Below are 12,674 nucleotides of genomic sequence, written 5' to 3' on the forward strand. Positions count from 1 at the left end.
TCATTTACTGAAATCACATTTTCTAATATTCGCCCTAACCAACTAGGTTACCCTGACGGGTTACTTGGAAGTAAGAATATGATATAAGTCCATCAAAATATAACCATTAAGCTACTTGTGTTTCAATATTTATAATATGAAACATGAATTTAAAAAGAATACTTTACCTTCAACTATCTTATATTTAGTTATTTTAAAAAGGAAAAAATAAAAATAAAAGTATTGATCGGGTATCTATTGAAATCTTAATCTCAGACTTTTGAAAGTACATAAAAAAATCTAGGCTTTTTGATGTAAGTATAAAAAATGAAATCAAGGTATAAATGAATGAGATCAAGTTCTAAGAGAATAAGACCTTAAAGGACACACCTCTTTCATTTTAAAAAATATCTATAACAAAAATTATTGAATTCTTTAAAATAATTTAAATGTATTTGTTACGAAATGATTAAAAATTTCTAATGATTTTTCTTTCTATTTTTTAATTCTCTTGAAAATTTCTTTTAAAACTTTTTTTAAAGTGTTTTTAGTTCGATGGTTGTTTAACTTGATACATTTTCCATAATTAATATTTAAAATTATTTAATAATAATATAAAATACCATTAATTACCTTACAATTTATGAATGATGGTTATATATAATATTTTTCTTCAATGCCCCCTGGCAAAAGTCTCTAGCTCCTGTCCACATTAAACCACAATCAAGAATCAATATATTGAAAATTGATAAAATATTGGTGATTGGATTTTTCAAAAACATCCCAACAGATCCAAAGAAAATCCAAAAATAATAATAATAACAATAATAATAATAATGTCATTAACTATTTTAAGTATTTACAATATATTTTAAAAGAAATTATTATTTTTACAAGATAACAATAAGGACATTTTTGTCAAAATGAGATAAAAAAAATGAATGAATTGTTAAATTTCCAAAATTAAGTTTTTAATTATCATTTTAATTAAATAACCTAAAAAAAATTATTGATTGGACGGAAATCATTCAAAACTTGTAAAAGATATTTTTTTTAAAATGATAAAAAGAAATAATAATAAACATATTGGTTATGCTCTTTTTTTTTTCTTTTTCTAAGAAAACAATATACATGATGTAAATATATAAATTTTGAAAGTGTGTACTCGCAATAAAAAACATATTATATTTTATTATTTAGAACACATCGCATTAGTACCATAACACATGGTTAAAGTAGCTTGTCAAATATATATTAAGATAAATGATAAAAATATATATAAAAAAATTGGTTAAAATAAAAAATGTGGTTGGAATTCACATGAATTTTGGATTGTTTGCATTGCAAAAATCTAAAGATTTTGCATCTATTTTTTAATTGGTCAATCATTATTTTGAAATGAATTTTTGAAGATCGAGTTTATGATTTTTGATTCAAAGGACCCTAAGTGAGTTTTTGAATGACATTCATGAGGAATATTTTGGGAAAAAGTTTATTTTTATTGAAAAAAAAAAAAAGAAGAAATTTTTTACAAACAAAACATAAAGATCAAACACAAACAAATCTAAGGAAAATAAAATTACAAATTGAAAATTTTGACAACCAATCAAACTAATATGGTGAGAGTAGAGGAGGTCAATTTTTATTATCTTCGAGAGCCTTTGAAAATCCAATTTAATAAACAACCACCAAAGCAATAAACCAAACGATTTTAGATCAAATAAAACTAACAAGATATTAATCGAGAATTAACAAGGATAAATCAAACACATAAATTGAGATAAACAAACATAAACTAATCTAAGATCAATCGAACACCTAAACATGTAATTATCATAATGTGGAATATAGTAGCACAAACATGTAGAATTCTAAAACATATGAAATAAACGTGGATCAACCAAGAGTTAAAATTAACAAGCTTAGAACATGAAAATAATGACAAGGGACCCATTGGACTAATCAACTTAAATTCTAAAAGCTCAGAAACTAAAATGATAATAAATAAATAAAAATCACGAACTTTACCACTATGGATCACTTATACTAATGAATTAATAATTTTAAAATTATAAGAGTAAGATGGATCAAATCTAACTCAAAACAAAATCAAACTAGTCTAATGAATTGCAACAAAAACTAAACCTAACTTTTCGAACCAAAACAAATGAATCATAAACTCAAAGAAAAATTCCAACTTTTTAAACAAAAATTAAAAATCAAGACTCATGACCTCATTGAGGGTATGTGCCTTGGTTGCGTGCTGCCTTGTATGGATGTCGGCTGCGTAGATTTCAACTCCGAATTCCTGCCCGTGGACATTAAATGTGTGCTGGCTGTGTAGAAAAAAAAAATTCGTGGTTGATGTCTCCTCTCTTTTAGCATGAGATGGCTGTGGAAATCCACTTAGATGCAACGATGTGAAATTTCCAGATAGTGGACTTTTAGAATGGCAGCGTGTTGAATGGTCTCATCTTCTCAAATTGCAGTAGTGTATCTCTTTCATTCAAGGTGGACTCTGTGGTGTATCCCCTTTGTGTGAATGGTGTGTGCGCTTCAAGTGTCCATCCAAAGTGGTAGCATGGTGGATTGATTTCCTTCGATCAGTGGTCGTTATGTGCGTGTTGACTCAAAAAAATAAAATAAAATTGGAAATCCTCTTTTTTTGCTCACGGTGCACTTAGGCTTACTCCCCCCCTCTTTATGCCTCCATGCAATCCTTCCCCTCCGTCTATGTGTTTTTGTGTGGCCTGCGCTTTTCTTTCCAAAGTAATTCAACCTGAGCCCCTCTCCAAAATTCTGGTGGCGCTTTTGTAAAATATTTATATAATCACATAGATTAATCATACATGATTAAATGATATTAACAATAGGAAATCACTATAAATAACATATCTATTTGAATCATCATAAAAAACCGTGATTGATTGTTGCAACCAAAGTCTTCCTCTCTATGATCTTGATAACAGTTATGATGACTCAATGGGAAAACAGAAAAACTTTTTTTATCTAAATTAGAGAGAGGACTTAGCATAACTCAAATTGGGTTCTCATTGGCCCTCCTATAATAGGCTTCAATGAGACTTATAGTCTACACTTGCCATTCAACTGAGCTTCTACTCAAAATATGCAAAACCCAATCCAAAATGTGATCACTAGTTAATTGGGCTCATTATATAATAGACTATCTATTAACCCGTTTTTGCAAATACAAATTATTCAATTAATGTTAGCCCATATAAAATTTTTTCCAAGAGCCTCTTCCTAAATATAATTCACCTGTGATACCCACTAAAAAACTTCATTGATCCCCCTTTCAAATAGCTGGCAGCCTCTTTTCCTTTTTGGCTTTTTCAAAACCTCCCAATGCCGTCTTTCTAGAGGTCTTCTCCAATGCAAATTCTCCATTGAAATCAAAGCATTATCACAGCGGAAAATGGACGAAAGCCTTTCCATTAAATCAAGGCACCAATACGCACAAAGTGGCAACCATCTCTTCCCTTGATCAAAGCTTCATTATAGCTTACATTGGTTGAATCTCTCCACTATTTTAATCCTCCGTCACAGCTGAAATTTATCTCTACTAAACTCTCCACAATTCAACCATTTCTCACCATTAACAACTCAACATACTTTCTCCACTAAGGACAAACATCAATACGGCTGCATCTCCTTCATTCCACTTGAATTTTTCCATCTCCAAGGTATCCATTAACAACCACACAAGGCTCCATAAATTCTATGATAATTCAACCATGCAACCTTCACTAGGTAGTATGTCCTTTACGTGATTCTAAGCATTTATGATCATGAAATCTATGACCACAATAATTCCTTCGAATGAATTTAACATATATTCTTTGTGAACAATAGTAGGTTAGTTGTCAAGTTGATCATGACATATGTGGATTTGAGACTTAAATATTGGAGATGTAATCCTAAAAAATTGATAGTCATTGCCTTGTTGCATTGTAAAACATTGGTGTCGTGGAGAAATTGTATCCAATTAACAGTAGGTCATCAGCTCAAGAAATTAATTAATTGCTTGTATCTTAATTTAACGTTGTAGGATACCAAAGCGCAATCGATCATCTTTAGTGGAGCGTTGAGTTTCCAAAATTTGATTATGAGAAAACAATATTTTTCTATTGGTTTGAGTTTATTTATTTATTATTATTATAAGTGTACATAAGCATAAAAACATAAGTGTTTTTGCATAAGTATAAGGTTGCACAAGTGTTTATAATCAAGTAGCTTATGATTTCCACTTGAGCTAATTAATTAGAGTCCATCAATTAGGTCAGATAATTAGATAAAAATAAGTGGGCTGAATTAAGTGACTTAAGCCCATATGACATGCACTAATCACTTAAGCCCATATAAATAGTCTTGTGAACTCCCATACTCTATGGAGAAACCTTAGCCACCATCCCATCAAGGAAGAGAAGTCCATACTTCTCTTATGCCTAAATTTGAAGAAAGAACCATAAGATGAAAGACTCTAAGATAATAAAGTTACTTTACATTGGCTTGGAAAAAGGTTTGAAAACATCTAAATCTAAGTATGTTCATTGTATCCTATAAAAAGATTATTGATTTGAAAAATAGCTATATTATGCTATTCTATGGATCTTATATATATTTCATTTTTTTTTCTTTTCTTTTTCTCTTTATCCTAATCCCTACATTGAATGTATGAACATAATACACTAAATTATTGTAGCTTAAAACATAAGCTATATGATACCATAAGTCAACATTTGTGTGTGGCTCTTGCAACCAACCTCCAATGACCGACTTTAGAAGTCACCACTCTTTTAAGTTTCTTGTACAAATCATATATGACATCGACATGAACACATTTAACATACAAAACAAATGCACTAAAACTACAATGACTTAAAACACCGGCTAATATAGTATAATAAGACATCTTTGTGACTTATTATAAGATATGGATGTGACAAAAATATATTAGATATATGAGGCAAATAGTTTAAAAGTTAAATGCCTTACAATAGGGCTAAACATTGGTTTTCTATTACAAGCCAACGTTTATAAGTGAGTTTGAATAGTATTTTTTTAAGATTTTCTTATGAAGACATTTAGTAGTTTTATAAAAATCATATATGAAACGAAGCCACTCAACATATAAGACAAATACAATAAAACTATGATGACTTATAATATAATATAATAATAAAATAATCATCATGATAATAAGAATAATATTATTAATATAATATTAATAGTATTAATAATAATGCCAACAATGATTCTAATAATAGGTATAATTAATAATAAAATAAATATAATAATACTAATATCACAATAATAGTAGTATTAATAATAATAATAATAATTAGCTAATTAATAAATAAAGTAACTTCAAAACAGTCAATAAAAGCACAAAGAGGTACATAAGGAGGTTAAGTGGTGATACCAAAAACTGGTATAATTGGAAGTTTAGGATGATTAAGTTATTGTTTGACAATTGGTTTTTAAGTAGTATTCTGATGTTAAAAATAAAAAAATAAAACACAATAATAAACAATTTCTTGTTTTTAAAAGCAAAAAAATAAGATGTTTTCAAATAATATTGTTAATTATTTTTATTTGTTTTCACTCATTTTATGAAAATTATTTTAATGAATAATTATACAAATATATATAATGATTAAAAATAAAGTAAAATTTATCTTTAAAATGCATTGAAAAACATATAAAATAGGTTAGGAACATTTCAGTTATGTTTGGTTCCGGAAAGTACAAAGAAAATAAAAAAAATGTTAGAAAAAATGATTTTCTTATATTTATTTCAATGTAAAAAAATACAAAAGAAAATCAAATATAATTAAAATTAGTTGGAAATCTACACAATCTTTATATAGGTAAAAAAAAAAGTGAAATGAGTTTTACGTAACATATAAAATAATTTATTGATTTTATTTTATTTTTAAAATTTTCTTTGACTTTTTTTTTCTTTGACTTTTTCTCACTATTTTATTTCTCTTACATTTTCCAGGAATTAAACATAATCTTCAAGTTTTTAAACACATTTTCATCTAACAAAACAGAAAATAATAATAATAATAATAATTTTTAAAAATTATTCTAAAAAAATATTTTTTAGAACTATTTTAAAAAACATCGAGGATATTTCAAAATTCCTTTTAAGGAGTGCAGATACTCCTCATGAACTTCTTTAGGAATTTGTGAACTTGATAACCCGGGGTGTAGTTTACCACTCTCTCCCTCGTCCCAGTAGAGTACTTGGGATGTGTTCGTTGATCTCTCCCCTTTTCTTTAATTTAATTTCCCCTCCTTTTTAAGGCAAGTCTTTTGTCTTTACCTCCTACTATTTTTTCTTTAAAAAAAAAAAAATTAAAAAATTTACATCAATTCGTTAATCATTGAGTCGGTGATAGATGCGTTAAAGAGATGTGGGTGTGTGTGTTTGATCTGCTAAAATGACCTTTCATTAGTTAACAATTTGGTATAGATGTCTAATAATTACTTATCTTTTACTGCCATTGAATTCCTTTTACCCAAAGCATGGGGAGACATTATCAACCATAATCATACAACTATGGTAATGATTGAGCTTAAAAATAGTTTGTTGGATCCAAAAATTTGCTGGTACCAAACATTAAATAATGGGACACTATTAATTTCAGGATTTTTAACTACTATTTTGATTCAAGTTCGAAGTTGGCCCGAAACTTACTTAAAACTTGTCAGATAAACAAAATTTTGATAAATGATTTTTAAAATAGTTTTCAAAAATAGTTTTTGAAAGTTATTCTATAATATTTTATAAAATAAAAGTCTGTTTGGGAACTGAAATGTTTTTAACTTATTTTTAATATTTTAAATAAAATGTAAAAATAATTTTTTTTGTCTAAATTTTTATTTTTATCATTATACATGTTTGTCTAATTATTTTTTAAAGCAACTTTAAAAAAAGCAAGTAAAAACAACTGATAACAACTTAAAAAATGTTATCTGAAAATAACTTATTTTTTGTTCTTAAAAACAAAAATAGAAAATAATTTTGTGGTTGTCAAATGTATTTTTCTATTTTTTTTTTTTGTTTTATGAAACAAAAAATTCGATAATAATTGTAAAACAGGGCAAATAATAAGGAGCGATAATTATTTTAAAGAAAAGTTTTATATTATCTAAAACAAAAAATCCAGAAAAATATGTTTGACAACCAAAAATTATTTTCTATTTTTTGTTTTTAAGAACATAAAATAATATATTTTTAAATAACATATTTTAGTTTTTTTTTTCACTTATTTTATGATGGTTATTTTAAAAAATAATTATACAAACATGTAAAATAATTAAAAATAAAACACTAGATATAAAAATTATTTTTAAAATATATTTAAAAACATTAAAAATATGTTAATAATATTTTAGACTTTTCAAATAGAATTTATTTTTACAAAATATAAAAGAACAATTTTGAAAAACTGTTTTTCATAATTATTTTAAAAAAACACTAACTAAGGCGTTAAAAGTTTATCTAAAAGCATTGTTTAAAACAATTCTCAAAAAACAATTTAACAATTTATTTTAATATTTTTATAATACAATTATAGGATTCTTAAAAAATAAAAGTTTGTTCGAGAAGATGTAATATTGAAAATAACTTTTATTTATAATATTTTATCTTCAATCATTTAATGCAGTAGTATAATTTTTTAAATAATTCATATAAAATAAGTGAAATTAATGAAAAATAATTCAAATATATTTCTATAAAATAGTCTATTTTTAAATCAATTCTTAGGAACTTGTTTGATGAACAATGATAATAAAAAATGTTTTGACATTTTTTTTTTCAAATAAATTAGTTCTAAAAAATTCCTAAGCATACCCCAAATTTTCTTCAAATTTCAATTATGATCACGCTAGCTAATTCAATTTTGATCATTTGAATTATTTATAGTTGCTCCTTCATTCAACATTTTGATCATTTGAAACTTTCTTAGTGGTCTAATTCAATTTTAAATTATTCCACTATCACTAGACGTGAGCTTTTATTGAGTGCATAGGGAAAGCATAATTGATTCGTCTAACCATTAGGCCTTGCTTTCAAAGATTACTCCTAAATTTTAAAAATAAAAAAATAACTTTATATCATTGAAAGAATCCAAAAGCCTAGTGTATGATATAAAATTAAAGACAAAATCGTATAGCATCTCATCGGAGAAACAATCCAACATCACTTAAAACCCATTTGACAGTGCTTTTTTATCGAAAGTATTTTTATTATATGTATTTTCTTCTACAACATTTCTATGAAAATTTTTTTTATGAGAATTTGAAAAAGCGGTTATAATAATGTTTTTGATGATATATTACATAAGTAAAAAAATGCTTTTAATAATAAAAAATAACTAAAAATGAGATTTATTACTAAAAAAATTATAATAAACCAAAAACTTTTATTACAAACAAAAATATAAGCATTTATATTGTTAAAAAACTAAAAAATAATTATTTTTATGAAAAGAAAGTGAAAGAAGAAGAGGAGAGTGAGAAGGAAGCAAAAAGTGAAAGAGAAACCGATGATAGCAGGAAAATGTATTTTAGGAATATATAAAATTTTTTGAAGCATTTTTTTATATGTTTATTTTATTATTATTTTTGTTTATTTTTATTTTTAAATAAACACCCCCAAATGCTTCTCTAAAAAACACTTCAAATGTTTAAAAAAAAAATTAAAAGTGTTTTTCAGAATATTCCCAATCAATTAAAGTACATTTGGAAGTGATTTTAAAAAGTATTTATAGCATTTTTAACATTTTAATTATAAAATTTTTCAAGTATTATAAATATTAAAAGCGCTTCTTAAAATTACTATCAAACGGATTCTTATTTTTTATCTTAAAAATACTTTAAAGCATTTTTAGGACTAAAAAGACTTTTAAAAAACATTGCCAAACCGACTCTTATTAGACATTTCAAATTAAGTTATAACACCATTAAATTTAATATTTTGGATACATTTTTTATATTAAAAAATAGAATAATTATAATATATTTTAAAAACTCAATTAAATTAGAATATATTTCTTGTATTATGTTTGAGAAAAGTTATAAATCTCGATAAATGTTCCTCCTATATTTGAAAAATTATTTTGAATGAAGTTATAATAAGTATTTGCTTGGTTGATGGAAAGTAATATCAGTTTGTATGGATATTATAGAAATTTAATTAATATGTTTGAGGCATTTCAAATAAAAAAATAAAGTTTTTTTTTAGTTAACTAATAATAATAATAATAATTCTATTAGTGTCGGGCATAATTGATAAATTTAATAATTAAAATTGATTTTTAAACGTTCACAAGAAATTCAGTAAATTGAAATGGGCTGAGGTGGGCATAGCAGATATTTTAATTGTACTTAACGTAGCGTGCATAATCTCCCCAAGCACAGAGTGGTGGGCCCACCAGCGACTAATGGATAAAGCAAAGAAAAAGAACCCGATTATGGGCCCACCTTCCCGCTCCTATCTCATCTCTCCAACCCCACCTAACTCTTAAGCTGATTCCATTCTCCACGTGGCGAGGATCTGTCGGTTCGGACCCAGGCTCGGACATCAGCCACCTCGCAGTGGTACATAGAGTCCTTTTCTCCTTCCCTCTCTACACTCTTCTCTGGTTTTTCATTTTTTTCTTCGCTTTCTCTCTCTTGAATTCTTCCGATGAAGCCTTGAGAGGTATTTCTTTGATCGGAAATATATTTTTTTTCCTTTTTTTTGTTGTTTTTGTTTGGTTGGCGAGAAAATGGAGGAGAAGGGGAGAAAAACGAGGTTTTGAATAATTTGTTTTGTGTTGTTTTGATTTCAATAAAATCGGAAAAGGGAATGAAAAGTTGTTCGAGCCATGCTTGCTTTTTTTTAGGGGAGGTTCTTGGGTTTCTTGTGGGAAGTTAGCTTTGGAATTTTCTTTAATTTTTTTTTTTTATCTTTTTCCCATGTTTCTCCGGAACCAAATGAAGGGTTGGTACTTGGCGATCGTCGCTCCTCTGATTGCTAAGTTTCATCGCGTGATTTGTTCTTGGGAAATTCTTTGTTTTTTTCCCCTCTTTTTTCTACTATATTCTGTTCTAGTGCAGTATGTTGGATTGATTTCCTTCTTTTTGGATGGAACTATTGTTTCCTTTTTTTTTTTTTTTTTTGTTTATGCATGGTTGTTCTCTGTTTGGATGCTGCATAAATAAAAGAAACCAAATCATTGAATACTCTCAAGTTTTCATGATTGGCGACCTGAGTGAAGGAAGAGCATGGCTTAAATTAAACATAGAACTTCATTTTTTTTTTTTCTAAAATCATTTTGAATATTCTCTCAGAAACCAAACAGGGATTATGGAATAAGAACCTAATAAAGAACCCAAACAGCGGTTTTAAATGCAGGTGGTTTGATGGTTCCTGGGTTCTTAATGTTTACTAGTACTTAAATAGAAAAACTTGAGTAATTATAAAATATGGACTTGTACTTGAACTTCTGGGCATCAACTCTGTGTCCTCCGTAAGGGAAAATGACGCTTCCATGGGATCAAGGCTTCAAAGGGTGGATGAGAAGATGATTAGAGGAAACATTTCCCATACTTGGTTTTTTTGGAGAATAATTCGCCCTTGATGATAAATAATGCCTGATATTGTTGTAGCTTTTTTACAGCAATCCTTGAAAATCAAGTTTAAAACTCAGAATCTGAATTTTAAAAGATGATTTTATTACATGATAAGTCTGTTAGCTTGCTTCAGTCAGTGAGGACATTGAGGTTATTGGTGGGCAACAGATATATGTTCATCCATCCTTCCTTGATTTAGCGAATCAAAGTTATTGAACCTACATTCAGTTTCTTTGGCATTTATATGAATTTTTGTGGAGTTCTCTTATCTTCATGGAGTGTTGCAGACTGCAGAGAGTCATGGATTTGACTCCCTGGTAAGGACTCAAAATGCATCCTTGAAAAATTTGCATCTGATAATCTGTTTTTCTGTGAATAATGTTGGGGTAAATTAGATGCTCAAGGTTGTTTACTCTTATTTTACCATGATTTATGCCTATTAGTTTGACAAAGACTCATGATTGTCAAAATATGCACACTACATCTGCTAGCTGCAGCAGCAGTTATTGTTGTCTTCATGGTGGGTTAACTAGTGTGTATCATGCAGGAGCGTGTATGTGTGACTGGGCATATCTATATATATATATATATATATGCATGTTTTTATTATTATTTTTATTTTAAATGTCATCATGGCAATTGTTACTTGTAATTCTGGGGTTTTATGGTTGCTTAATCGGGCAAGTTGTATCTGTGTTAGTCATAACAATTCTATTGCTCTTGTCCTTTCTTTCCAGCTTTCTTTCCTTTTTGATAGGAAGAGAAGTTTATTTTTTGAGGAGATGGAAAATCTTAGAGAGGGGGAATAGAGTCAATTGTCATGAAAGTTTGTGGGAGGTTATAGCCCTAAAGATGGTTGCAATGTCTTAAATTAAACTTCTTTTCTCCAAATAATTCTTTTTTCCTTTCCAACTATGTATGGATGATTATATGTGCTAAATACCTCTTTTGCTATACTTTCTCATTTTATTCTTGTGGGTTCATAAAAAAATGCATATGCCTGCTTTTGCTGATCTAATGGATTTTGCTACTTCTTTGTGCACAGTACTTTACAATTATTGATTACAAGGCCATTGCTCAATGGGGGGAGCTTGTTCTAGGAAGAGAGATCCACAGGTCAATGAGGACAGTCTACAAAGGGGTGTTTCTGGAAAGTATTGCAGAATTGGGAGTTCTAAGTGGTTGGGAACCTCAATTTCTCGACCCGCCTTAGATATTTTACAGGGAAGAGGGCAATGCCCTTCCCTCATGGAATTGTGCATTTATAAAATACGTGAGGTATCTTAATTTCTTATCATGCTTTGTCAATATGACAGCTTCTGATAAATGGACCGATCTTCTCGATTCCTTCCTGTTACAGGACATAGATAAATATACTACTTTTTCTATGCTCCCAAGGGATATTAGCCAGCAGATCTTTAATGAATTGGTGTTTTCCCAGTGTCTAACTGATGTTTCCCTTAAAGCTTTTCAAGATTGTGCTCTCCAGGTAACTCCCAGTAAATAATTTATCAAGTTGACTTTCAAAATTGATAACTGTTTTGTTTCTAATTTTGCTATTAATGCTCAGTAAGCCATTCCCTTAAGGTTTTCTCTTGGCTTTGACAGGATATTTATTTGGGAGAATACCCTGGAGTGAATGACAGTTGGATGGATGTCATCTCTTCACAGGGGGTATCTTTACTTTCTGTGGATCTCTCTGGTTCAGAAATTACGAACTCCGGGCTGATTCATCTTAAAGATTGCACAAACCTCCAAGCCTTAAATTTTAATTATTGTGATCAGATTTCAGACCATGGGCTAAAACACATCAGTGGTACTTTCTCAATGTTGTCTTAATCTCTTTTTGTATTCTTAACTAGTATGCCCTCATTTTATTTTTACTACTTTTTAAATATTTTGATAAGAATGTCTATCCATTTTTTTAATAACCATTGGAGAGAGAAACAAGTAAAAGTGAAGGAGTTATACGTTTTTTTTTTTTTAAAAAGTGAAATGGAGAGGCAAGAGAAATCCATGCAAAAATTCCAGGCCTAAGAGAG

The 12,674-nt window shown here is 28.3% G+C and overlaps 1 protein-coding gene across 3 annotated transcripts in view; it reads left to right on the forward strand.

Moving 5' to 3' along the window:
- Positions 1 to 9,642: 9,642 nt before the first annotated feature.
- The window catches only part of LOC117921537 (F-box/LRR-repeat protein 14-like), a 37,607-nt gene continuing 34,575 nt past the window's right edge, over positions 9,643 to 12,674 (forward strand). The window contains exons 1-4 of one of the 3 annotated variants that reach the window (XM_034839443.1): positions 9,643 to 9,718; positions 11,678 to 11,910; positions 11,993 to 12,121; positions 12,241 to 12,448. In XM_034839443.1, coding sequence (XP_034695334.1) covers positions 11,713 to 11,910; positions 11,993 to 12,121; positions 12,241 to 12,448 — 535 coding nt within the window. In that variant the 5' untranslated portion in view covers positions 9,643 to 9,718; positions 11,678 to 11,712. Of the gene's footprint in view, positions 9,719 to 10,146; positions 10,950 to 11,677; positions 11,911 to 11,992; positions 12,122 to 12,240; positions 12,449 to 12,674 lie in introns of those variants that run through there. The other 2 variants (XM_034839442.1, XM_034839444.1) reach the window with 2 other exon arrangements.

This window comes from Vitis riparia, chromosome 9, assembly GCF_004353265.1.
Source record: "Vitis riparia cultivar Riparia Gloire de Montpellier isolate 1030 chromosome 9, EGFV_Vit.rip_1.0, whole genome shotgun sequence".
Lineage (NCBI taxonomy): Eukaryota > Viridiplantae > Streptophyta > Magnoliopsida > Vitales > Vitaceae > Vitis > Vitis riparia.